The 25,889-nt window shown below is 40.8% G+C and overlaps 2 protein-coding genes, 2 long non-coding RNA genes and 2 other non-coding genes across 6 annotated transcripts; 4 read left to right on the plus strand and 2 right to left on the minus strand.

Annotated features, from left to right (window-relative positions):
- The first annotated feature begins 272 nt into the window (after positions 1-272).
- LOC114909859 (tumor necrosis factor receptor superfamily member 14-like) lies at positions 273-13,494 on the plus strand. Its single transcript, XM_029249789.1, has 10 exons — positions 273-327; positions 800-917; positions 1,031-1,156; positions 1,300-1,455; positions 12,271-12,358; positions 12,505-12,694; positions 12,829-12,848; positions 13,009-13,056; positions 13,181-13,228; positions 13,332-13,494. Exons 1-7 carry the CDS (start codon positions 277-279, stop codon positions 12,835-12,837), a joined length of 738 nt encoding a protein of 245 aa, XP_029105622.1. The 5' UTR covers positions 273-276; the 3' UTR covers positions 12,838-12,848; positions 13,009-13,056; positions 13,181-13,228; positions 13,332-13,494.
- Positions 2,436-3,300, plus strand: LOC114909863 (uncharacterized). Its single transcript, XR_003797422.1, has 3 exons — positions 2,436-2,856; positions 2,964-3,009; positions 3,209-3,300. It is a non-coding gene; the product is annotated as an uncharacterized LOC114909863 (long non-coding RNA).
- On the minus strand, positions 8,477-8,558 carry trnas-uga (transfer RNA serine (anticodon UGA)). Its single transcript has one exon. It is a non-coding gene; the product is annotated as a tRNA-Ser (tRNA).
- Positions 13,495-15,535: 2,041 nt separating the features above from the next.
- Positions 15,536-15,617, minus strand: trnas-uga (transfer RNA serine (anticodon UGA)). The gene has a single exon. It is a non-coding gene; the product is annotated as a tRNA-Ser (tRNA).
- A 1,512-nt stretch (positions 15,618-17,129) lies between these two features.
- Positions 17,130-20,634, plus strand: LOC108924910 (tumor necrosis factor receptor superfamily member 14-like; the record flags this gene model as incomplete). Its single annotated transcript, XM_029247045.1, has 9 exons — positions 17,130-17,171; positions 17,772-17,804; positions 18,227-18,321; positions 18,793-18,910; positions 19,024-19,149; positions 19,293-19,448; positions 19,558-19,645; positions 20,074-20,266; positions 20,599-20,634. Coding segments are annotated over exons 3-9 (768 nt in total), but the record flags the coding sequence as incomplete, so codon positions are not given.
- A 15-nt stretch (positions 20,635-20,649) lies between these two features.
- On the plus strand, positions 20,650-22,039 carry LOC114909867 (uncharacterized). Its single transcript, XR_003797426.1, has 4 exons — positions 20,650-20,738; positions 21,071-21,090; positions 21,198-21,243; positions 21,443-22,039. It is a non-coding gene; the product is annotated as an uncharacterized LOC114909867 (long non-coding RNA).
- Positions 22,040-25,889: the final 3,850 nt, after the last annotated feature.

Raw genomic sequence — 25,889 nt, forward strand, 5'->3', positions numbered from 1 at the left:
GTTTTTAGTTCAATTTTTCAGATTCAGATGTGAAAACTAAGAGATGAGAACTAAGTGAAGAGCTCACACATTAAATGAATTACATATATTTGAAAATCAACACAGTGAACCCATGGAAGGAGTCAGATAGCAGTAGATAATAAAAATACAGTAAAAATTACATATAAAGATAATGTACTTTCTGACTGAGAAGACATTCACTATTTGTGTAAAAATATGTCTTATTTTTTAGGTTAATAAATTCCATATTGCTTTAAAGGACTGAATCTCAACTTCATGAAAAAATTATTGCAAAGTGTCATACATTTGGACATGTGTTTCTTCAAGGTATGCAAATATTTTCTGCATAATGTTCTACCAAAATATTGCTACTTTCTTGTTTCATTTAAAACTGGAAATTTCACATCTTGACTCTTTACCTTACACGTCAACAACAGAGGACATTTTTGTTTTTATCTGCAAGTATAAAGAATGTAAAAAAGACAGTTTTCCACGTTCTGCTTCTATCCCATGTTACCATCCCTTAGATGGATATTGACATGATTTTGTAAGAATTATATTTTACACATCAGGGGCAAATTTTCACTTTATATTATATAGAGAGTCCTGCTCTCCGGTGGGTCTGGGGTTCAAGTCCTGCTTGGGGTGCTTTGTGACGGACTGGTGTCCCATCCTGGGTGTGTCCCCTCCCCCTCCGACCCTGTGCCCTGTGTTGCCGGGTTAGGCTCCAGTTTGCCACGACCCCGCTTGGGACAAGTGATTTCTGACAATGTGTGTGAGATTTTATTTCTCTCCTCAGATTTTACTTCTCCAGATATTTTTAATTATTTTCCGGATTGATGAACGTAACTCCTGTTCTGCCTGTGGTTGGGCTGAGTATGAAATAGATGGAAGATGTTGTCCTATGTGTACACCTGGTAAGTCAAGGTGTATCAAACTGGAGCTGACATGGCTACATTTGTGACACCTTTCATCATCGCAACAGTATTATTTGAAACTGGCACATTAACCAATATATATTTTCCTTTAGGGTATCATGTTATAGAGCACTGTACAGCATCCGACATGACATTATGTCGTCCATGTCCCGAATCCACCTTCACTGATAAACCACATGGACGTCGTATTTGCAATCCCTGTACAACCTGTAATCATGGTGAGAATTAGTTTTCCTTCACAGGTGTTAAACCACATATTCATCTGTTGCAGAAGGTGTATTAAATGCATAAAATGGTATTTCTACAACTTCCTTCTGAATAATTTGTGAATACGAAAATTATTTTTTCTACACTTCCACAGGTCTGGGTTTAAAGACAGTGAAGGAATGTAAACCTTTTTCAGACGCAGTGTGTGGAGTTCTGGAAGGGAACTATTGTACTGATCCTTATAAGGGAGGATGTAGAGCAGCACAGAAACACACAACCTGCAAACCTGGACACTTCATCAAACACCCTGGTATGAATGGATTTTTCATTTTACACTTTTAACCTTATCTGTAAATGATCATTACTTTGCTCTTGCCAGGTACGTCACTGTCTAAAATGTATGTTGCCAAATATCGTAGGAACAGATTCTAAGGACACTGTGTGTGAAAGCTGCCCTGAAAACTCTTACTCCAATGGTTCTTCTACATCCTGTACACCACACACAGAGTAAGTCTGTCCCTGTTCATGTTTTTTTTGCCCATGGAGTGTGTTCAGAAAAATGATAGTGTTAATGCAGGTAGACCACAAATACAGGTGTTATTATGCTGAATGTTGTCATTGGAAGAATGAGCAACGTCAGCAATTAAAATTAAAGCCACATTTCTTATACAATATACCGTGTTTTTTGGTACAGCTGTGAATCCGAAGGACGTCCCACAGTCAAAACAGGAGACAGTGTGTCGGATTCTGTGTGTGGAGAGAAGAATCTGATGCCTATTGTAGCTGGGACCACTGCTGGAGTAATTTTAATGGTATTTCTAGTTCAAATCGGACTAAGACTATACCAATTAAAATGTTGTCAAAGGGAGACTCCTCCAGTCTGTCCGGTACGAAAACTTTGGTGTCCTTTGAACATAAAAATTCAACATGCTTTTCTCCATAAAAACGCTGATGAAGGCATTTGGCTGCAATGTGTCCAAAAGAAACAGGAACACCTGTGAAATGACTACAGTGCAGTAGTTCAGATTAAAATGCTTTTATTTAAATTGTTCCTTGTTTGTATTATGTGCAGTACTTCCAGAACACATCAGAGGTGATAAGAAAATCTCAGTGTTCTCAGTATTCAGATTTTTATAAAGCATTTTTACCAATATACTATTATGAACTAACGTGTCATTAACTTATTCCAGAGTATATTGACTCTTGTACCTTTTTTTAGGAAATGGAACAACTGCAGTCACTTTCTTGTGACCACAGACATCCATCAGAAGCTCCCTGGAGGATCTTTTGAGTTTTCCTAAAGATAAATTGACTTGTTCATGGAACTGTACACTACATCTTTCTTTATACAGCGTAGAGATGTGTGTCACAGCTATTATGGATTGCATTTAATATATATATTTTCACAGTTATGAATCCGAATGACTTCTCACAGTCAATCCAGGAGTAGATAGTGCGACACTCTGAATGTGGAAAGAACAGTCAAAGTCTTAGACTTGGGATTATGGGTGCAATAATTTTTGTGCCGTTACTAGTAGGAGTAGCAGCAGGAATAATATACACATTCAGGCTCCTTCAAAAGAAATACAACTGATTTGTTTGGTAAGACAGTGTTGTTTATTTACATATAAAAAAGGTGTCTTAACTGGTTTGGCTTCAAATTAACATCTAGACAATTTTTTGTTCTTTAGGTCCTTCAGGACAAGATCAGGTGTGTTATTTCTCCATATTTATCTCCACTTTTAAAGCTAATTTTTACGTAGTATTTAAGAAGTTTCCACTTTTGTCAATTAACAGACTTTTTTACCATTATAATAGGAATACCACGTACAGGAGTCAGAAAGAGGTGAAATTCATCACTCAGGTGAGAAACTGAAATGACAATTGAATTATGAAACCAAATGATTCACGCACTAAAATACGGTTTTCTGATGTATATCAGCCAATATAATTATCAGGATATCTTTATAGGTAAATTATAAATCCATGACCTATGACTGCTTACTTTTACTGTAAGGATATCATGTTTCTTGTCTTTAAAAGCAGGTTCTTTCCCTTCCCAGGTTCCAAAGGAATGTCTTAAAGCACTGAATGGCTCAACTGAGCAGGGATCAGTTAGTGGCACTTCAGAAGACACCACACACACACACACTTTCAGAACCGCTTGTCCCATACAGGGTCACAGGGAACCGGAGCCTAACCCGGTAACACAGAGCGTAAGGCCGGAGGGGGAGGAGACACACCCAGGACAGGACACCAGTTCACCGCAAGGCACCCTAAGCAGGACTTGAACCCCAGACCCACCAGAGAGTAGGACTGTGGTTCAACCCACCGCGCCACTGCGCCACCGCACCCCCTGATCAAGAGACACCAGTTCTTGCATTTTTAAACAGAACAAACAATAGGAAACCTGTGAAAAATTTGGAGAAATGCTTTTTTTGAAGTTCTCAGACTGCTACTGAGAGTTTTAGGAGGATTTTGCAACAGATTCATCATGGTCTGGAGAAGTCAAAACAAGTATCAGAGAATGAGTTGGCATCAACTTCTGGGTTCTAAGAGATACTTGCACTTTAAGGCTTGGCAGTAGTGGATAATGACTTTTTCCTCAGACTTGGTGCCATTTCTAAAATGTCATCGTCCATATTGCAGATCCAGAAATTATTCTGCAGTATAACGGACACCCTTAGTCCATTCTGTTGTTTTACTGTACAGCACTTTATGTCCACTGGCTTTCATTGTTACATGTATTTGTGTGCAATATGACTTTATTTACCTACATGTCTTTATCTGTACAAGCATGTGTATCAGCTTCAGATTGATATTTGTGCCTAAATTTCATAACATACTAGTTACAGCTATGAGTGTTGACCTGGATGTATTTTATTTCCCTTGAAAAAAAAAATTTATAAGATGTGTTTTTGATTTGAAGAACACTTATGCTGTGTTCTGCAGAGAACATTAGAAAACTGTTAAATGAAGATACCTTAATGATCAGGGGTATTTACCTGAGAGCTGGTTGTCTAGTGGTGTAGAGGTGTTTAAGATTTAAGTTGTGGGTTATGAGTAGACAGGACAACAAATGGTGCAAATGAATGAAATGAGTGTGTTTTTAATGTTCTGCTGAAAGAGAAAATAAAGTGTACAAAATAAAGACAAGTTAAGTCAGGTGGAATGGCTTGCCCCCTGTGTTGCAGGGTTAGGCTGCAGTTTGCTGTGACCCCGCTGGGACAAGCGGTTTCAGCCAATGTGTTACTGAGTGGAAAAAATTGCTTTTAATTGATGAAGCAGTGAAAATCAGGAGGCCTCCAAAAACCCTTAAAAACAAGAACACACCTGTAACCTTTTCTACCAAGTCCAACACCTCCAGATGCTGTGGCTCCAGCTGGACACCACTGAACAGGACTAGATTGTAGGCAAGAAATTATGAGCAGCCCCACCTTTAAGGTTTGAAACCACTGTCTGTCTATGCGCATTGCTGCCACCTGCAGGACAACAGACTTACTGCAGTTACACTTTTTTAATTTAAGTTTCAAGTTTATTGTCATACAGACAAGTACCATGTACGTGTATCATGAAAATCTTCCTGAATGCTTCTCCACAGACTATGGAAAAAGACAACAGAAATACTGCACAAACAAAACAATGACAATGACAGTGAGTAGTGCAACAGCAATAGCAATAAATAATGGTAACAGTAGTAACAATAATGCCAGTCGACAGTCAGGGAACTCAGAACGAGAGAATGGGAATGAGAATGCTTAGAGTGGCAGTGGCAGTGTAATGTACCAATGTGCTTGGGAGGAGCAGTCCAACTCCAGCTACTAAAGATGGCACACTGGTTTGTGTTGTATAGTCTTACAGCAGTGGGGTAAAAGCTGTTCCTGTATCACATGCTGGGGTCTGTTGGTGAGGAAATCCAGGATCCAATTGCACAATGCGGCACTCAGTCCCAGCCCTAGTAGTTTATGGATCAGTTTGGTTGGAATGACAGTGTTAAATACTGAGCTACAGTCTACAAACAATAGCCTTGCATAGCAGTTTTTATTATCTAGGTGAGACAGAATGGTGTGAAGTGTGTGTGATATTGCGTCTTCAGTGAATCTGTTGTGGCAGGAGGCAAACTGCAGTGGGTGCAGAGTGTCTGCGATGGTGTCCTTAATGTGTCCCAGCACCAGCCTCTCAAAGCATTTCATTGCAATGGGGGTCAGTGCCACTGGGCGATAGTCATTAAGGCAGCTCACGTTGTTTTTCTTGGGAACGGGGATGATGGTGGTGTTTTTGAAACAAGTGGGTACAAATCAGCTTTTTAATGAGGTGTTAAATATGTCCGTGAAGACAATAGCCAGTTGCTCACTGCATGTTTTTAAAACTTGCCCTGAAATTCCATCCGGACCAGCAGCTTTGCGGATGTCGACTCGGCTAAAAGTTTTCCTCACCTGTGCCACAGAGACGGTGAGACCGGCATTATCATCATGTACTGTGGGGATTCGCAGCAGGGGGTCTTTGTTCTCGAGCTAGAAGCGGCCATAAAACGCGTTCAATTCGTCAGGGAGAGATGGAGCGGCACCTGTCAATGACCGCCTTTGTGGTTTATAATCTGCTAATGTTTGGATTCCCTGCCACAGCCTACGTGCACCTTGAGTGCAGTTAAGCTCTGATTCCACCTTCCTGCTGTATTCCCGTTTCACGCTGGCAATGGCTTTGCGGAGCTCGTACTTGCTCTTCTTGTACGCATCCTTGTCTCCGGACTGAAACGCTCAAGTTTGCGCGCGGATCTTATTTCGGAGGTAATCCACAGTTTTTTGTTGGCGAATGAGCGGACTGTTTTATGTGGTATGAAGACATTTACACAGTACCCGATGAAGTCCGTGACCACTGTGGCATACTCGTCCAGATTGGAGGATGAGTTGCTGAACATGTCCCAGTCCACGGAGTCGAAGCAGTCCTGGAGCCTTTCCTCAGCTTCTGGTGTCCAGCGCTGCACAATGCGTGGAACAGGCTCCTCTCGCTTCAGTTTCTGCTTGTAGACCGGGAGCAATAGGATCGAGGCGTGATCTGACTGACTGGTGGGACAGGAGATGTGCTGATGGTATGTTGGGTACATATTTCTGAAATCGGCTTGGTTAAAGTCCCCAGAAATAATGAAGTAGGGGTGGGCGATACCGCAAAATTTGGTATCGATCCGATACCAAGTAAATACAGGGCCAGTATCGCCGATATTGATACCGATACTTCTTAATCTTAAAAGCTTGCACTTGAACTTACATGTACTTTCCTGTAGGGAAGAGCAGAGTGTCATCATTTATGAGGTGAATGCATCATTAATACACTAAAAATCTGAATACACTTTCATGACATGACCACTAAAAGATTTTGTGATTTGTGCTCTCGGCGCACCTGTAATTAGTCGTGTGTATGTTAAAACCCAGGAAAGATTTTAAGCACTTTTAAGCAAAAAAAAAAAAAAAAAAATATATATTACTGCATTTATTACTGCAAACTGAATTTGCACAGTTAACACAAAAGAGATACTCTGCCATTTTCATATTTCAGGTTGAGGTATATATTTTTCAATTCCAATAAAATAATTTATTTTGATAACACGTTTCAGTGTGCTGATTATTATTCTAATGTCTGAATATACTATATATAGTATATATTTATTCATCAGTCTGCTAAAATAACAACTATGATGACTAATTACACTTTGAAGACTAGCATTAACTAATGCGTAAGATCTATGACTAAAATATTACTTTCACCACTATATATATATATATAGCTACCTGGATATTCTTTGCCTCTCTGCAGTGATTTCTGTCTCAGTGACGGCCCTGGCGGAGGTCCGTCTGAAGGATTTCCCTCCTCCTCTTTTCGTTTCTTTTGAAGCTCTGAGTTCTCTTTTTTCGTGTTTTTTTTAATGTGTTTGTATAAGTTTGTGGTGTTGCCACAGTAGCGAATAGCCTTCCTACACACATCGCAGTTTGCAATGTTTTCATTTACAGCCGTAAAATAACTCCACACGACGCTCCTCTCTCTCTCTCTCGGCAGCCAAAACTTGTCACGAGTCACGTGATGGCAAGACAACAAAAAACAGCGGAGCAGATCATGCGCACACAGATATGTCTACTCTTTGATGAAAGGGAGCAATGTACGTTAGAGGAGAGAAACTTAAACTAAAGTATCGATCCAATACCAATACCAACGCTGGTATCGATACTATCGATATTATGATCGATCCGCCCCCCCCCCCCCCTACAGCGAAGTAACGGATACACAGTGGAACGATCGAGTCTCACTGCGTCTGTGCACTTTGTCTTGACAATGTATTTTATGTAATGATTGTTTGGTAATTTTGTTGACCAACTGTAGGAAAATGGTGTTGGGTTTGTTTGATTGTGGATTTTTAATGTATTGTTTTGGTTGTGGGGGGTGCGGTGGCGCAGTGGGTTGGACCGCAGTCCTACTCCCCGGTGGGTCTGGGGTTCGAGTCCCGCTTGGGGTGCCTTGTGACGGACTGGCGTCCCGTCCTGGGTGCATCCCCTTCCCCCTCCGGCCTTACGCCCTGTGTTGCCGGGTAGGCTCCGGTTCCCCGTGACCCCGTAAGGGACAAGCGGTTCTGAAAATGTGTGTGTGTGTGTGTTTTGGTTGTGTGTATTATTCATAACTTTATTAAATAAAGTTTGGGGGGGGGAAAAAAAAGGATGATATTCTCTCCAGATTTCTGTGGCACCTTCAACAAGAAGTATCTACCGATGTGTAGAAACACCACCGCCGGAGTTAATCTGTTCTTGTCTATGCTGTCGGTGCATAAAAGTTAATATTTTGTGGGTTTATTCGTGTTATAATTTGTAATGGTATTATTGAGTTCAAGGTTATTGTTATAGGTACAAGTAGCACGAAATTCTTCTTTACTGCTTCTCCACAGACTATGAACAAAAAAAAAAACAATAGATAATGCTGGACAAAACAATAACAATAAATAATGCTAACAATAACAACAAATACGCTAACAATAAATAATATAGAGCCAGAGTACTTAAAACTGAGAATACTTAAAGTGACAGTGTAATGTGCCGATCTCCTTGTTGGAGTCTCTCTGACTGTCGTTTCTGAACCCCCGAGGGACTATTTTGTGTGTGTGGAGGGAGAGCGAAGGGGGGTTGGGACGATGGGTTGCACAGGGTGTGCGGACCTTACTCTGCTTTTTACTCTTTGTCTCCTACAAAGAAGCAACTGGTCTTTTTTTCCGATGGACCACCTGTTTAACCTCTAATTGGTCTGAGCGCAGCATTCATTTATATACAGTGCGGAACTCTTAAAAGACTCTCCGCTACGAGCAGGATTCGAACCTGCGCGGGGAAACCCCATTGGATTTCAAGACCAACGCCTTAACCACTCGGCCATCGCAGCCCGCGGAAGAAGCAACTGTTATTGTAACTGCAGCGAAGTAACGGATACAGTTGAACGATCGAGTCTCACCGCGTCTCATCGAGTCCCTCCAACGGCCAGAGAGCGGAGGAGCGCATGCGTGGTGGACGGACTCAGGTGTGGAGTTAGTGGGGGACAAAGTGGACACGGACACCGACCCACCGAGGCGTCTACACCTACAGGCTATACCTGTACCGGACCGTAACGTAAGTAAAACTGCAAATCCGGCGACATTTTCGTAGGTAAGAGGAGCTCTTTAGTCTTTATGAAAACGCTACATCATGTCTTTAGTAAAGTACACTGTGATGTTAAGTCTCAAACCTCGGCAAGTAACGCGCTGTGAATCTTTACCACAACAAGGTTTCAGTCGTGATCTCGAACACTCAGGACTGTGTCAGGCACTGACTTACACACTATTTCACACTAATTTACATTCATATAGGGGGTGAAGTGACGCAGCGGGTTTGGCCTGTTCCTGCGCTCTGGTGGGTCTGGGGTTCGATTCTTGCATGGGGTGCCTTGCGATGTACTGGCTTCTCGTCCTGGGTGTGTCCCCCTCCGCTTGTGTTGCTGGGTTAGGCTCCGGTTCACCGCGCCCCTGTTTGGGTCAAGCGCTTTCTGTCTGTGTGTGTGCGCGTGCACGCATTGATTTACAGCCCTTCTTTGCTGTAACGAAGCTTTTTTTTTTACACGACTTATTCGAAATCCGGCAAGATGCGCTACATTTGTACATGACATTAAGAGGAAGAGACATGGCTGTACATGTGATTCATAAGTAAACCTAGTTAGTTACTTTCCACTTGAGGCACCGATGTTCATCGCTCGAGTAGGTACATAAACATATTTATAACTATTTATCACATTTCTCTTACACTCCCTTGCATTTGTATCTAGCAACTATTAATAACTATAATAACTATTAATAACTATTTTTGTATATTGGGTACTTTATATTTTTCTATATTTTTTATCCTTCATTAACATATTCTATCTTCTCATCTGTGTCTTGTCACTGTTATTCTGTCTGTGCTGTGGAAGTTTCTGTCACCAAGACAAATTCCTTGTATGTGCGAACATACTTGGCAATAAAGCTCGTTCTGATTCTGATTCTGATTCTGATAAACGAAGGATAGAATAATCCTGGTAACACACTGGGTTAAAGCCGCTTGTGTCCTGAGCAGGGTCGCGGCCAACCGGAGGCGGAGCCTAACGCGGCAACAGAGGGCGCAGGGCTGGAGGGGACACACCCAGGATGGGACACCAGTCCGTCAGGCACCCCAAGCAGGACTTGAACCCCAGACCCATGGGAGAGCAGATCTTGGCCAAACTGCTGCACCGCCATGCCCCCAACACAAAACCTTTAGTGAGCGTAATACTATATGCATTATTTGCAATTTATCTGGGGATGATCATAAACATAAAGTTACAATGCATGAATATGTACACGAGTTGGCGAAGTGAGTCCGGAAAAGATGAGTTTTCAGACCCTTGAATGTAGGCAGAGATTCAGCAGTTCTGAGTGAGAGGAGGGAGGTCGTTCCATCAAAACGGAGCCAGAACCGAGAACTTCCACGCTTTACCTTTCGTGCGTGGGACACCAAGCGAGCAGCGTGTGTGTGTGTGTTTGCTTCCAAACCAAAATATTCTCTTTTCAGTGCCCTTTTCTATCTGTTTTTTAACGTTCAGTGTTTAAGTGCGATGGGGGCGTGGTGGCACGGTGGGTTGGACTGGGTCCTGCTCTCCGGTGGGTCTGGGGTTCGAGTCCCGCTTGGGGTGCCTTGCGACGGACTGGCGTCCCGTCCTGGGTGTGTGTCTCTTCCCCCTCCGGCCTTATGCCCTGTGTTACCGGGTTAGGCTCCGGTTCCCCGCGACCCCGTATGGGACAAGCGGTTCTGAAAGTGTGTGTGTGTGTGTGTGTGTGTGTGTGTACTTTTAGTGTGAGGGTAATAACTGTCATGTGGATTAAAACTGTGTTCTTTATGTGAGAAAAGGTGGGTTAGGGCTCATCTTCAAATCTATAATTCTGTTCTCTTCTGATTCTATATGCAGCTACTTGTTACCCCCTGTGGACTCAGACGGTACTCGGAGACTCTGTAACCGTTTCTCTCTCTGTCGGAGAAAAGCACTTTTGTGACCGTGAAGTGTACGTCACTTTAGAGCCCTGACACCGACCCCCCAGAACAGTGTGGCCTGTTGTCCTGGGGATCCATTCAATACATCATATAACATTCTGCTTTCTATTGTAGGAACAGACTGTATTGAAACTGTGTGAGAACAGCCATGAAATATTTTATTTAGATCCATGTTCATACTGTACTCAACACACAGTAAATCTGTCCCTGTTACAGCTGAGCTGATTCTGAAATGAAAAGGTACCAATGTAAAGTTCCTGCTTGCATTTTTGTATTAAACAGGATGATCTTTATTCTCTTTTCACAGTTGAGTCCACAGGACTTCCTACTGTCAAACCAGGACACAGTCCATCTTATTCTGAATGTGGACAGAACAGTCCTGGTCGTCTCATAGCTGGGATTACAGGTGGACGTGTTCAAGAAATGGTACCGGTGGAAGCAGGATGGGCATCTACAAAATGGATCTCATTCAATCAGGTAAAAAAAAAAGGTTATATTTTATCTTTGCAGATTTCACTTAAAAGAAGTTAAAAGATGAGAATGAATAAAATGACTGAGACCTAAAGCAGATACTGGAAAATAATGTTATGTTCTTGTCTTCACGCTGAAGCGGAATGTAACCAATTGTATGTAGTCGTATACGTTTACTAGAGAACATACAGTACTTGAAGTAAACATTAAATATTGGGTCGTATTATGGCTGTTTATAATTGATTTCATTTTAATATGTTAACAGATTATACCTGTCATTATTTATATCTAATTTGACTGCAACACTTATTTTCTCTTCAGATATGGATGATATTTCTTCTGACTGAGCCATGCAGTTCCAGTTCTGCCTGTGGTTGGGCTCAATATAAAAAAGATGGAAGATGTTGCACCAAATGTAAACCTGGTAAATCACGTTGGATCTTTTTGCAGTTAACTATCAAATTTATTAAAGTACTGACCATCTTCTTCTGGGAACACTGTTTTATGAAACTGGCATATTTTCCTTTAGGGTATCATGTTGAGACACACTGTACAACAACTGACCTCACATTGTGTCGTCCATGTCCTGAATCCACTTTCACCGAAAAACCACATGGATGTCATATGTGCAATCCCTGTACAGCCTGTAATAAAGGTGACATTTTCTTTTTTCCAAAAGGAATTAAACTTGTGCTTCTATGAAACATGTGTTACTATTATAAGATACTGTCTATTTTGTAAATGAAACAATAATTATAATTTTTTTCTGTAGAGCATGTCAGTAATAATAGTGCTGTTCTTCTGCATTTCCCCAACAGATCTTGGTTTAAAGACAGTAAAGGAGTGTAAATCCTTTGAAGACGCAGTGTGTGGAGTCCTGGAAGGGAACTATTGCACTGATTCCTATGAGGGAGGATGTAGAGCAGCAAAGAAACACACAACCTGCAAACCTGGACACTTCATCAGACAACCTGGTCTGACTGGAGTTTGTTCTCACTACTAACATTATGCGCATTAAAATAAAACATTACAACATGTGTTCCTGATACCCTTTCAGTGTTTTATATAATGCTGTGTATTAATTACTGTAGGAACAGAATATAATGACACCGTGTGTGAGAACTGCACTGAAAACTCTTACTCAAACGGATCGTCTACATTCTGTACACCACACACACGGTAAGTCTGTCCCTGTTTTTTCCTTTTGCCTGTAGTTTGTTTTTATTTTATGCAATTAAATAAAATCACAAATACAGGGAATTCCCAGTTTGAGTTTTTCTGTTAATTTTCATTTAATAAAAACTATTTTTTGTATCTCTTCACAGCTGTGAATCCAAAGGACTTTCCACAGTCAAGCCAGGAGACAGCATGTCTGACTCTGAATGTGGGGAGAATAGGGGTCATATGATAGCTGGGATTGTAGTAGGAATAATTTTAGTGTTTTTACTGGTTGGAGGAGTTGTAAGACTGTACAAATCAGGGTTCTGTTCAAAGAAGACAACTCCAGTAAACCAGGTAAGACAACAGTAATGACTTTGTATATAGAAAGCATGTCCATTTAAAATCAACCAAATTTAAATTAGGATCAGTTAACATTGAAATTAATGACAGACCAATACTTACAAATTTTTTTCCCATTTTTTTTTTAGGGCCTGTAAAGAAGGATCAGGTTTGTTTTATTATGTCTCAGTCTGTTTACTTTCTGATATTTCACAGCATATTTTACAGCAATTTTTACAGCATATCTGTTATCTGTAGACTATTCTAGATTAACTTTTCTTTAAATTTTTGAAACTGGTGCAGGTAACACATTCACTGTTCTGTTACAGGGAAACCCACTGCAACAATCAGAAGAAAATGGAATCGATCAGAAACGAGTGAGAAATTTTCTTATAAAATTGTTCAAACAAATGATTAATTGAATGTGTTGCTTTTAGTTAACTTTAAATTTTTGAGACTGGTGCAATTAACACATTCACTGTTTTACTGCTACTGTTACAGGAATGCTTACTGCAGCAATGAGAAGAAAATGGAATCAATCAGAAACAAGTGAGAAATTGTCTTATTAGACAATTATTGGTACAGTTACTAAACAGTTAGTTACTAAACTTGTATTGTGTTGTTTGTATTTAAAATCTGTTTCTTTCCCCAGATTCCTGCTCAGATCTTAGGCAGTGGGAAGATACAGCATGAAATGACTCGACTCGGCTTGTTGAACAGAGATCAGACAGAAGACCTTTTGGAAGACGCATCAAGTATAAGGGAAATTTAGTGTCACCAATTCACCTGAAACACATCTTTGGACTGTGGGAGGAAACCAGAGCACGTAGAGGAAACCCACACAAGCACAAGGAGAACATGCAAACTCCAAGAGATAATTAATCAAACCTACATCCAGTTGTACAGTCCAGGTGCTGGAAGGTGGAAGTTCTACCTGCTGACACTCTCTTCTGAAGTATTACTTTGCAAAATGTTTTCCTGGAGTTTTTATAAACTGCTTCACATAGAGTTTTAGAAGAATTTCACAGCAGATGAATCATTGGATGGAACACTGAAGACAAGAAGTACAATGAAAGAACTGGAACTAATTCCTATAAAACAGATCCATTGACTTTTCTGGATGAGCACAATGAAGGATCCTGTTCCTGCTGTTTTACTCTTGAGTGAAGTACTTAATCGGAATTGATGGAGTAAAAATGACACAGCTGTGTAGCTGGGTAAAGAACATGGTGGTAAATTAATAATTATGGATGACCATGTAGCTTTTCCCTAGGAGCTCCCTCATCTCTCAGAGCTCTGACTTTATGCTTACATAAAGACCTTTATTTATATACATAATCTGGATTCATCCAGAGACTCTGACTAGAGAGAGGAAGGTTTCTCTTTCAGTCCATTAAACTGAATAAATTCAATGAGATGTTATTTTCCATCTCATTGAAGACAACTATTTATCAGTTGTTTGGGACACAAGGAAACCTAAAGGACACATTTGGCCAGACAGACTGAGTGGAGATCAAACCCACATCCTTTCACACTGCCCAGGTGCTGTGAGACAGCACTATTTCTGCCTCTGTGGTGCAGTAGGAAACGTAATTTTCAGTAAAAGAGAAAGGAGAAGGTTGCCTGGACCCTGAGTTTTTTTTTTTTTGTGGGAAAATATTTATTACAAAAAAAAGCCTTGAAATCTGGAACTAAATGTTTGAAACCCAGTGGCTCTTTGTTCAAGTCCTGAAAGGAGCCCTTCTGCTGAACAGTATTCTCCATTCCAGTGAAATACTGCTGCAGTAAAAATGTAGTAAAAAGTGTAGTAAAAGTATGTCTAAATATTTGTTTCTGGGGAGTCTCTGTGGAGTCAAGTTCTCAGAGATGAAAACAAATAAAATCACAAATAAATGGAGAAACAAATTCTTGTTTTTCAATCATGGTGCATGGTCATAAAAATACAACAATATACATATAACAATGTTTAGAGGATTATGGTGGTGGGGGGTGCGGTGGGCTTGGTCAGGTCTCTCTCTGGTGGGCCCGAGGTTTGAGTCCTGCTTGGGGGGCCTTGTGATGGAAGGACATCTAAGGAGTATAGAGATGGATTTAGAGGAGAGTTACTGAAACACGTGGTAAAAAACCAGCACTGATATTAAAGAGGCTACATGCCAGTTATCAGGAATCCCTGTAGGCGTGTTTACTGAGTAAACACAGCATTCACCTCGCTTTTTAAAGCATTTTACTCTTTCCTTAACTCGATGTATTCTTGCCTTATAGTGCACTGTTGGTTATTGGAAAATCCCGCCAAAACAGCGCCGTTGTCGGGGTAACACGAGGACTCAGGAGGCGGGACTGCAGAAACACGGACTGCTTTGCTCCTCGACGTGTCTCAACAGCATCACCAGGAATGTTACACCAGCCACAACACACCAGAAGTACATGTGTGTAAAAGTACTTTACATGAGTAAAGGACAAATCCATTCTCATTAAATAAGGTTAGAGAGTATACTTTGCCTTTTAAATGTGAAATCCTTCCTTGTTAAATTAAGGTATTAAGTAAAAACTAAGAATCCCGTCATGTTGGAGAAAAGAGACAGTTAAACGCAATTATGAAATTAAGTTATAATAAGCGCACTTATTTCAACATTCGGTCTATATATTTTCACACTCATAATCAGTACTTTAGAGAACTCAAGTACGTGTGTGTAGGAAGAGGAGCAAGGGGGCCTGGGATGAGGGGTTACAGGACGTGCCAACATTACTCTGCATCTCCAGCAACTGCTCTTTTTTCCAATGTACCGCCTGTTAGCCGCTAATTAGTCTAAGCGCAGCGTTCGCTGATATATAGTGTGGAACTCATAAAATTTTCTCCGCTACGAGCAGGATTCGAACCTGCGCGGGGAAACCCCATTGGATTTCAAGGCCAACGCCTTAACCACTCGGCCATCGCAGCCCACGAAAGAAGCAACTGTTATTGTAACTGCAGCGAAGTAACGGCTACAGCTTGATGATCGAGTCTCATTGAGTCCCTCCAAGGGCCAGAGAGCAGAGGAGCACATGGTGGACGGACTCAGGTGTGGAGTTAGTGGGGGACAAACTGGACAGGGGACACCGAACCACTGAGGCGTCTGCACCTGTACCTGTATTTGTGTATTGGATAATATAATCTCAATGTTTTCTGTTTACAAGGTTTTGGGAACATTTTTAATAAATTTGTTCTGTTCTGTTACTGAGTTGTTTGAGTTGGGGTGTAACATCTTAGTTCTTAAAATAGAACCCAGGGCACCACCCTCATAGTCAGGTAAACGGAGGGTGGCGCTGCATTCAATTTATGAAATTTCATTTCATGAAGAGCATTTCAGGAGTTAATTACAATCATAAGACCAGGGAAGACTGTATATAGAATATAACATTTCATTAAATTTTGAAAACTATTTCTATTCTTTCACATGTGTCTAACTTGGCCCTCACTGAAGCAAAAAATATCATCCTTAATCTCTAACATTCATGCAGCAGATTCTCACCAAATTGCACTTTTCAACTTTTTTAAGAAATTCCTGAGAAACGATTTTGTGTTCGTTCGCAAAAATGTGATTTTATTGAAGAAAGACACAAATACCTTTTTCTGAATTAAAAACGGTTCCATCCGTTTAGAATTTATAACATCAGAGCATAGCGGGGGGAACTGACGTGAAACAAACGCGGACGTAAATTGCGATGATCTCAACTGCAGAGCGTATATTTGAGTGCACAGTGCAAACCTGGAGATAAAGTGCACTGGTGACATGGAATAAGAGACACACAGAGTGTACAGCAAGTGGAACTGTGTGAGGTGAGCAGAGCTGAAACAAAAATGTGGTAACAACAAGGTAGTAGTACACAGGACCTGGACAGGACAGGGGCTCAGGACCGGAGCAGAGACACACTGGATGGATGGTGATGTGAGAAACAGGTCAGTGAGCAGCAATCACTATAGAATCACACAGAAAGCGCTAAAGGGCTCATCAGTAATCCACAAAGTAGTGATGTGTCTTTACTTCCTTTCATAGAGCTGGGAACTGATGATGAGGTTCGTTGACAACAGGCATGTTTGGTTAGTTGCGTGAATCTCAGGTGGTGCCTCTGGTGAATAAGGATTTCACCCCCTGGGTTCATGACAAATAGTGTTGTAGCTAGAAAGCTTTTTTAAACTGTGATTTCAGACAATTAAAAATACGATCTTGTGTGAAGGGTGCAATAAACAAATTTTTAAACTGAAGTCACACAGCGTGGTATAACTCCTGTGCGTGTATCTGGGGGAAAATTAAAATGAAATAAAAAGTGAAAAAAAAGACAAAATGCTGTACAGTATATTTAGGTTTTATTGCACATGCAACACGTACTGTATTTTTACAGTTTTTACTGATAAACAAGATTAGTCCCCTGGAGTCACAGATACTTTCACTTTCACTTTCTGCTGAAAGAGCCGCAAGTTCGCAATGAAAACAAAGTATAGAAACAGCGAACGGTATGTATCCTGTTTACTCTCCAGTAATAAATTTGTGCTCTCGATGCAGATTTACCGCTATGGTGTTTCTGTTCTTGTCTCTAACAGAGACAGTAAATATTCCTGTTTACTGTGGTCCCGCAACGCTGTTTCTGTGTTTCAATACTTTTTATTTTCATACCGATGACAGATGAGGAGAATCCACACCTAGAAGGAGCATTTAGTTTAAGCAGGAACAGTGGTGTAGAAACAGGCCAATAACGTGGTAAATTAATGTCGTTGTGTGTAGACTTGGAGTAGAATGACTATAATACCAGCTGATGTAGCAGAGGTTAGTAGAGGGTGGAAGAGACACTCAGATCCAAAGGGCACTTAGTTTGTATGACGGAGAACATTTTAAAAGTGAAAGTGAAATTAAAGCGTTTTCTGTACATTATAATTGCTTTTTTTAAAGTAGTTTAGTCATGTCTACAAGTTTAAGTTCAGTGTGAAATAAAAGTAAAAACAGTGATCGTGGAGAAATGGGCTTAAGAAACAGTCAAGTAGATATTGCAGGTAACAGAAACCATGTATCTCCTGACTGAAATATAAATGTACTGAAATGAATCTCTTTTTCCTCAGGTTGAAGAATGAACTTCACACTGTTGCAAAGAGGTAAAAACAGCTTTATTTAAGATATTATTACTTAACTCATATTTATGGGCATTTAAAAACACTTGGTATTTTTCCCTCAATGGACTGGGATATGATGTTCTACCAAATGGTTTGTAAGAATAATTGTTTTGTTGATGAGCGAAGTTCCCAAGTTAATAACACTTAGTTTGTGTGTGAAATACGTCAGATTGTTTTTAGTTCAATTTTTCAGATTCAGATGTGAAAACTAAGAGATGAGAACTAAGTGAAGAGCTCACACATTAAATGAATTACATATATTTGAAAATCAACACAGTGAACCCATGGAAGGAGTCAGATAGCAGTAGATAATAAAAATACAGTAAAAATTACATATAAAGATAATGTACTTTCTGACTGAGAAGACATTCACTATTTGTGTAAAAATATGTCTTATTTTTTAGGTTAATAAATTCCATATTGCTTTAAAGGACTGAATCTCAACTTCATGAAAAAATTATTGCAAAGTGTCAAACATTTGGACATGTGTTTCTTCAAGGTATGCAAATATTTTCTGCATAATGTTCTACCAAAATATTGCTACTTTCTTGTTTCATTTAAAACTGGAAATTTCACATCTTGACTCTTTACCTTACACGTCAACAACAGAGGACATTTTTGTTTTTATCTGCAAGTATAAAGAATGTAAAAAGACAGTTTTCCACATTCTGCTTCTATCCCATGTTACCATCCCTTAGATGGATATTGACATGATTTTGTAAGAATTATATTTTACACATCAGGGGCAAATTTTCACTTTATATTATATAGAGAGTCCTGCTCTCCGGTGGGTCTGGGATTCAAGTCCTGCTTGGGGTGCTTTGTGACGGATTGGCGTCCCATCCTGGGTGTGTCCCCTCCCCCTCCGACCCTGTGCCCTGTGTTGCCGGGTTAGGCTCCAGTTTGCCACGACCCCGCTTGGGACAAGTGATTTCTGACAATGTGTGTGAGAGTTTATTTCTCTCCTCAGATTTTACTTCTCCAGATATTTTTAATTATTTTCCGGATTGATGAACGTAACTCCTGTTCTGCCTGTGGTTGGGCTGAGTATGAAATAGATGGAAGATGTTGTCCTATGTGTACACCTGGTAAGTCAAGGTGTATCAAACTGGAGCTGACATGGCTACATTTGTGACACCTTTCATCATCGCAACAGTATTATTTGAAACTGGTACATTAACCAATATATATTTTCCTTTAGGGTATCATGTTATAGAGCACTGTACAGCATCCGACATGACATTATGTCGTCCATGTCCCGAATCCACCTTCACTGATAAACCACATGGACGTCGTATTTGCAATCCCTGTACAACCTGTAATCATGGTGAGAATTAGTTTTCCTTCACAGGTGTTAAACCACATATTCATCTGTTGCAGAAGGTGTATTAAATGCATAAAATGGTATTTCTATAACTTCCTTCTGAATAATCTGTGAATACGAAAATTATTTTTTCTACACTTCCACAGGTCTGGGTTTAAAGACAGTGAAGGAGTGTAAACCCTCTTCAGACACAGCGTGTGGAGTCCTGGAAGGGAACTATTGTATTGATCCTTATGAGGGAGAATGTAGAGCAGCACAGAAACACACAACCTGCAAACCTGGACACTTCATCAAACACCCTGGTATGAATGGATTTTTCATTTTACACTTTTAACCTTATCTGTAAATGATCATTACTTTGCTCTTGCCAGGTACGTCACTGTCTAAAATGTATGTTGCCAAATATTGTAGGAACAGATTCTAAGGACACTGTGTGTGAAAGCTGCCCTGAAAACTCTTACTCCAATGGTTCTTCTACATCCTGTACACCACACACAGAGTAAGTCTGTCCCTGTTCGTGTTTTTTTTGCCCATGGAGTGTGTTCAGAAAAATGATAGTGTTAATACAGGTAGACCACAAATACAGGTGATATTATGGAGTGTACATGTTGAATTTGTCATTGGAAGAATGAGCAACGTCAGCAATTAAAATTAAAGCCACATTTCTTATGCAATATACCGTGTTTTGAGGGGGGTGCGGTGGCGCAGTGGGTTGGACCACAGTCCTGCTCTCCAGTGGGTCTGGGGTTCGAGTCCCGCTTGGGGTGCCTTGTGGCGGACTGGCGTCCCGTCCTAGGTGTGTCCCCTCCCCCTCCGGCCTTACGCCCTGTGTTACCGGGTTGGCTCCGGTTCCCCGGGACCCCGTATGAGACAAGCGGTTCTGAAAGTGTGTGTGTGTGTGTGTGTATACCGTGTTTTTTCGTACAGCTGTGAATCCGAAGGACGTCCCACAGTCAAAACAGGAGACAGTGTGTCGGATTCTGTGTGTGGAGAGAAGAATCTGATGCCTATTGTAGCTGGGACCACTGTTGGAGTAATTTTAATGGTATTTCTAGTTCAAATCGGACTAAGACTATACCAATTAAAATTTTGTCAAAGGGAGACTCCTCCAGTCTGTCTGGTATGAAAACTTTGGTGTCCTTTGAACATAAAAATTCAACATGGTTTTCTCCATAAAAACCCTGATGAAGGCATTTGGCTGCAATGTGTCCAAAAGAAACAGGAACACCTGTGAAACGACTACAGTGCAGTAGTTCAGATTAAAATGCTTTTATTTAAATTGTTCCTTGTTTGTATTATGTACAGTAGTTCCAGAACACATCAGAGGTGATAAGAAAATCTCAGTGTTCTCAGTATTCAGATTTTTATAAAGCATTTTTACCAATATACTATTATGAACGAACATGTCATTAACTTATTCCAAAGTATATTGACTCTTGTACCTTTTTTTAGGAAATGGAACAACTGCAGTCACTTTCTTGTGACCACAGACATCCATCAGAAGCTCCCTGGAGGATCTTTTGAGTTTTCCTAAAGATAAATTGACTTGTTCATGGAACTGTACACTACATCTTTCTTTATACAGCGTAGAGGTGTGTGTCACAGCTATTATGGATTGCATTTAATATATATATTTTCATAGTTATGGATCCAAAGAACTTCTCACAGTCAATCCAGGAGTAGATAGTGCGACACTCTGAATGTGGAAAGAACAGTCAAAGTCTTAGACTTGGGATTATGGGTGCAATAATTTTTGTGCCGTTACTAGTAGGAGTAGCAGCAGCAATAATATACACATTCAGGCTCCTTCAAAAGAAATACAACTGATTTGTTTGGTAAGACAGTGTTGCTTATTTACATATAAAAAAGGTGTCTTATTTGGTTTGGCTTTAAATTAACATCTAGATAATTTTTTGTTCTTTAGGTCCTTCAGGACAAGATCAGGTGTGTTATTTCTCCATATTTATCTCCACTTTTAAAGCTAATTTTTACGTAGTATTTAAGAAGTTTCCACTTTTGTCAATTAACAGACTTTTTTACCATTATAATAGGAATACCATGTACAGCAGTCAGAAAGAGGTGAAATTCATCACTCAGGTGAGAAACCGAAATGACAATTAAATTATGAAACCAAATGATTCACGCACTAAAATACAGTTTTCTGATGTATATCAGCCAATATAATTATCAGGATATCTTTATAGGTAAATTATAAATCCATGACCTATGACTGCTTACTTTTACTGTATGGATATCATGTTTCTTGTCTTTAAAAGCAGGTTCTTTCCCTTCCCAGGTTCCGAAGGAATGTCTTAAAGCGTCGAATGGCTCAACTGAACTTCAGAAGACACCAGTTCTTGCATTTTCAAGCAGAACAAACAATAGGAAGCCTGTGAAATACTTAGGGAAATGCTTTTTTTGAAGTTCTCAGACTGCTACTGAGATTTTTAGGAGGATTTTGCAACAGATTCATCATGGTCTGGAAAAGTCAAAACAAATATCAGAGAATGAGTTGGCATCAACTCCCGGGTTGTAAGAGATACTTGCACTTTAAGGCTTGGCAGTAGTGGATAATGACTTTTTCCTCAGACTTGGTGCCATTTCTAAAATGTCATCGTTCATATTGCAGATCCAGAAATTATTCTGCAGTATAACGGACACGCTTAGTCCATTCTGTTGTTTTACTGTACAGCACTTTATGTCCACTGGCTTTCATTGTTACATGTATTTGTGTGCAATACAACTTTATTTATCTAAACGCCTTTATCTGCACAAGCATGTGTATCAGCTTCAGACTGATATTTGTGCCTAAATTTCATAACATAATAGTTACAGCTATGAGTGTTGACCTGGATGTATTTTATTTCCCTTGAAAAAAAAATTTATAAGATGTGTTTTTGATTTGAAGAACACTTATGCTGTGTTCTGTAGAGAACATTAGAAAACTGTTAAATGAAGATACCTTAATGATCAGGGGTATTTAGCTGAGAGCTGGTTGTCTAGTGGTGTAGAGGTGTTTAAGATTTAAGTTGTGGGTTATGAGTAGACAGGACAACAAACGGTGCAAATGAATGAAATGAGTGTGTTTTCAATGTTCTGCTGAAAGAGAAAATAAAGTGTACAAAATAAAGACAAGTTAAGTCAGGTGGAATGGCTTGCCCCCTGTGTTGCAGGGTTAGGCTGCAGTTTGCTGTGACCCCGCTGGGACAAGCGGTTTCAGCCAATGTGTTACTGAGTGGAAAAAATTGCTTTTAATTGATGAAGCAGTGAAAATCAGGAGGCCTCCAAAAACCCTTAAAAACAAGAACACACCTGTAACCTTTTCTACCAAGTCCAACACCTCCAGATGTTGTGGCTCCAGCTGGACACCACTGAACAGGACTAGATTGTAGGCAAGAAATTATGAGCAGCCCTGAGGACACACAGTATAACACCTTTAAGGTTTGAAACCACTGTCTGTCTATGCGCATTGCTGTCACCTGCAGGACAACAGACTTACTGCAGTTACACTTTTTTTAATTTAAGTTTCAAGTTTATTGTCATGGCTACAAGTACCATGTACATGTATCATGAAAATCTTCCTGAATGCTTCTCCACAGACTATGGACAAAGACAACAGAAATACTGCACAAACAAAACAATGACAATGACAGTGAGTAGTGCAACAGCAATAGCAATAAATAATGGTAACAGTAGTAACAATAATGCCAGTCGACAGTCAGGGAACTCAGAACGAGAGAATGGGAATGAGAATGCTTAGAGTGGCAGTGGCAGTGTAATGTACCAATGTGCTTGGGAGGAGCAGTCCAACTCCAGCTACTAAAGATGGCACACTGGTTTGTGTTGTATAGTCTTACAGCAGTGGGGTAAAAGCTGTTCCTGTACCTAGCTGTGCGGGTTCGAATAGACCTAAACCGTTTTGCAGATGGCAGGGGAGAGAAAAGTGCCCATATGGGGTGACTATCATCTCTCGTGATGTGCATCATCTTTCTGAGGCAGCGTGTGATGTAGGTGTCCTGTACTGCTGGTAGCTGCGTGCCGATGATTCCCTGAGCTGTTTTGACCACTCTCTGTAGTGCTTTCTTGTCCTGTATGAAGCAGCTGCCACCCCAGGATGTAATACACCCTGTGAGGACGGACTCCACAGCACACCTGTAGAAGGTGGTGAGGACTGTAGTGGACATCCTGGCTTTCTTCAGACGCCCGAGGAAGTGGAGGCGTTGATGGGCCTTTTTGATGCTTGATGCTGTGTGCTCAGACCATGTGAGTTTGGCAGTGAGGGTGACCCCTAGGAATCTGAAGCTCTTGACCCTCTCTACAACGTCCCCTCCTATGTCGATGGGTGCATGAGCCGTATCTTGTCTCCTGAAGTCAGTCACCAATTCCTTACCTTTACTGCAGTGGGTCCAGAGTGTCTGGGATGGTGTCCTTAATGTGTTCCAGCACCAGCCTCTCAAAGCATTTCATTGCAATGGGGGTCAGTGCCACTGGGCGATAGTCATTAAGGCAGCTCACGTTGTTTTTCTTGGGAACGGGGATGGTGGTGGTGTTTTTGAAACAAGTGGGTACAAATCAGCTTTTTAAGGAGGTGTTAAATATGTCGGTGAAGACAATAGCCAGTTGCTCACTGCATGTTTTTAAAACTTGCCCTGAAATTCCATCCGGACCAGCAGCTTTGCGGATGTCGACTCGGCTAAAAGTTTTCCTCACCTGTGCCACAGAGACGGTGAGACCGGCATTATCATCATGTACTGTGGGGATTCGCAGCAGGGGGTCTTTGTTCTCGAGCTAGAAGCGGCCATAAAACGCGTTCAATTCGTCAGGGAGAGATGGAGCGGCACCTGTCAATGACCGCCTTTGTGGTTTATAATCTGCTAATGTTTGGATTCCCTGCCACAGCCTACGTGCACCTTGAGTGCAGTTAAACTCTGATTCCACCTTCCTGCTGTATTCCCGTTTCACGCTGGCAATGGCTTTGCGGAGCTCGTACTTGCTCTTCTTGTACGCATCCTTGTCTCCGGACTGAAACGCTCAAGTTTGCGCGCGGATCTTATTTCGGAGGTAATCCACAGTTTTTTGTTGGCGAATGAGCGGACTGTTTTATGTGGTATGCAGACATTTACACAGTACCCGATGAAGTCCGTGACCACTGTGGCATACTCGTCCAGATTGGAGGATGAGTTTCTGAACATGTCCCAGTCCACGGAGTCGAAGCAGTCCTGGAGCCTTTCCTCAGCTTCTGGTGTCCAGTGCTGCACAGTGCACGTCACATGGGAATTTAATCAATGGGGTTATCTCTCATGCTTCTGCTGGACAGTTAGCTATAGGTTTCCTATCTGTCTGAAATATTTCTGTAAGTTTTAACCGGATATTACAATTTGCAGAAATATGTGAGGTTTAAGTTTTTCCCTTCCAAGGTTGTGTTAGCTTCTTTCAATGTAGAAAATTAACAAAACATAATTTGACAAGGGGTGTCCAAACTTTTGTATATGACTACCTTTGGCTGTGGAATAAAAGAGTTAAAGAAGAAACATTGGGCTTGTAACACACACACATTTTCTAAACCACGTGTCCCATATGGGGTTGCGGGGAGCCGGAGCCTAACCCGGCAACTCAGGGCGTAAGGCTGGAGAGGACGCACCTAGGACAGGACGCCAGTCTGTCGCAGGGTACCCCAAGCGGGACTCGAACCCCAGACCCACTGGAGAGCAGGACCTGGTCCAACCCACTGCGCCGCGAGGCTTGTAACATTACATATGAAATAAATATACATACATATAGGTTTTTCTGCACTTATATTTCCAATTTAAATAACAGCTGACAATTACAATTTGTGTAAAACATCTGGCTGAGATGTGACAATACATCATTCACTGTTCCTATTTCAAATTATAAAAATGGATTCTGAACTGAAATTTGGATTACGAAATACGATCGATTATTATGCACCTGTAGCCTATTTGTTTAGTTACTTTTAATCGTTTTTGTGATTGCCATATCCTTCTGAATACACAGAGATAATATTCCTTTATTCCATTTCAACTTGAATGGGAGCTCCGGACCTCTATTTTTTGGGGTGTTTTAAACCTTTTATGTTTGAGGCTTACTGTAAATAAGCAGCACGGTGTGGAGAAGGATTCCCAACTCAGGAGATGTCACTAAGTATTCCAGACATGGAAAGACTGGAATCAACGATCTGCCCAAACAGTTAATCGAATTCTCGACTTAATCTGGCTCGTGTTTGCTAGTTGAATAAAGAATGAAAAGACCAGTTGGCAAAATGTGGGTAGAGAGACAGTGCAGCTGTTGTTCTGGGACTTTCCTGCTGGTGTGGGAATAGTGTCCCAATCAGTTACTGGGGAAAGCGCAAGAGATGGCACAGCAAGAACATCATGAAAGCTTGGAAAAATGAGAAGGAAAGGTAAAACCAAAAGTGATGATTGTGATTACTGTAGTTTGTTTAAAAAAAAAAAAGAATTCTGGGATGTCTGGAGGAGAGGAAAAGATGCAGAAGAGATTTTTTAGAGGGAGGGGAGCTGAAACAAAGAATGAGGATTGATGGAGAGCAGCACCACGCATGGAGAGCAGCACCAAAAGACTGAAACCGTTATCAAAAGATGACATTGTGAGATTTGGAGATTCAAAGTACTGGGACAAGAAAGCTGTTGTGCTGAAGGAAGTGAATATGAGATCATACATGGTCAGGGCAGAAAATGGACATGTCTTCAGGAGAAATCGCAGAA

Source organism: Scleropages formosus, chromosome 2, assembly GCF_900964775.1.
Source record: "Scleropages formosus chromosome 2, fSclFor1.1, whole genome shotgun sequence".
Lineage (NCBI taxonomy): Eukaryota > Metazoa > Chordata > Actinopteri > Osteoglossiformes > Osteoglossidae > Scleropages > Scleropages formosus.

Bases quoted from the DNA above. Each gene is read 5' to 3' on its own strand.
- LOC114909859 (XM_029249789.1), top strand. From the start codon at position 277: ATGAAAAAATTATTGCAAAGTGTCATACATTTGGACATGTGTTTCTTC. The intron at 1,157-1,299 runs GTGAGAATTAGT...ACACTTCCACAG, and splicing joins CTGTACAACCTGTAATCATG to GTCTGGGTTTAAAGACAGTG. The intron at 12,359-12,504 runs GTAAGTCTGTCC...ATCTCTTCACAG, and splicing joins TTCTGTACACCACACACACG to CTGTGAATCCAAAGGACTTT.